This window comes from Pygoscelis adeliae, unplaced genomic scaffold (genome assembly GCF_000699105.1).
Source record: "Pygoscelis adeliae isolate BGI_AS28 unplaced genomic scaffold, ASM69910v1 Scaffold95, whole genome shotgun sequence".
In the NCBI taxonomy this organism is placed as follows: Eukaryota; Metazoa; Chordata; class Aves; order Sphenisciformes; family Spheniscidae; genus Pygoscelis; species Pygoscelis adeliae.
In genome coordinates, this window is record NW_008824869.1 from 789106 (window position 1) to 789808 (window position 703).

The window sequence follows — 703 nt, forward strand, 5'->3', positions numbered from 1 at the left end:
CCCCTTGTTTGTGTGTGGGTGTGTGGTGTTTTTTTTTTTTTTTTTTTTTTTTTGGTTGGTTGGTTGGTTGCCTTTTCTGTTGTTGTTTGTTTGGTTTGTTTTGCAACTCGACTTTTATTTGCGAACAGTTATTTCCAGCCCCCACCCCCCTTCCCTCGTTCCCAATTCCTCCCCCCTTTCCACCTCCACGTCGCTGATGCCTCTGCAAAAAGCAGAGTCAAGACGGCTCAGTTAGCAGCATGTCTCGTCGAAAGCAAGCGAAACCCCAGCATCTCAAATCGGACGAAGAGCTGCAAGCGGAGGTAGTTTCTGAGCACGGTAAGGGCTCCCGGCGCCTCCTTCTCCTTTTCTCTCTCCTTTTGTGAGTGTTTCGGATGGAGATAGGTGGATTTATGGTGATGGTGAACATGGGAGCGCAATTACTCTGCAGCGGGAGAATGGGGATTAGAGCAGCTGGGGGAAGAGGCAGCGGAACTGAGAAGTTAGCAGTTTAGCCAAGTTTCTGCAGCCCACCCCCTGACTAACCATCCCTCCCAGCAGCTCCCTCCCGGCCTCCCGAGCGCTTTTATCGCGGCTGGGCTCGGCGGCGGGGCTCGCCCCCCCCTCCCCACTGACCCGGGCTTGGGCGGCTGCACGAGCGGGCACCCCGGAGCAGCGCCTGCCTCCTCCTCCTTCTCTCCGCTGCGCTCCCTCTATTTTTTTG

At 55.5% G+C, this 703-nt stretch overlaps 1 protein-coding gene across 2 annotated transcripts in view; it reads left to right on the forward strand.

Moving 5' to 3' along the window:
* The first annotated feature begins 239 nt into the window (after window positions 1–239).
* Window positions 240–703, forward strand: part of SALL3 (spalt-like transcription factor 3) — a 19788-nt gene continuing 19324 nt past the window's right edge. For both annotated transcript variants that reach the window (XM_009324469.1, XM_009324470.1), the window contains exon 1: window positions 240–318. In XM_009324469.1, coding sequence (XP_009322744.1) covers window positions 240–318 — 79 coding nt within the window. The remainder of the gene's footprint in view (window positions 319–703) is intronic.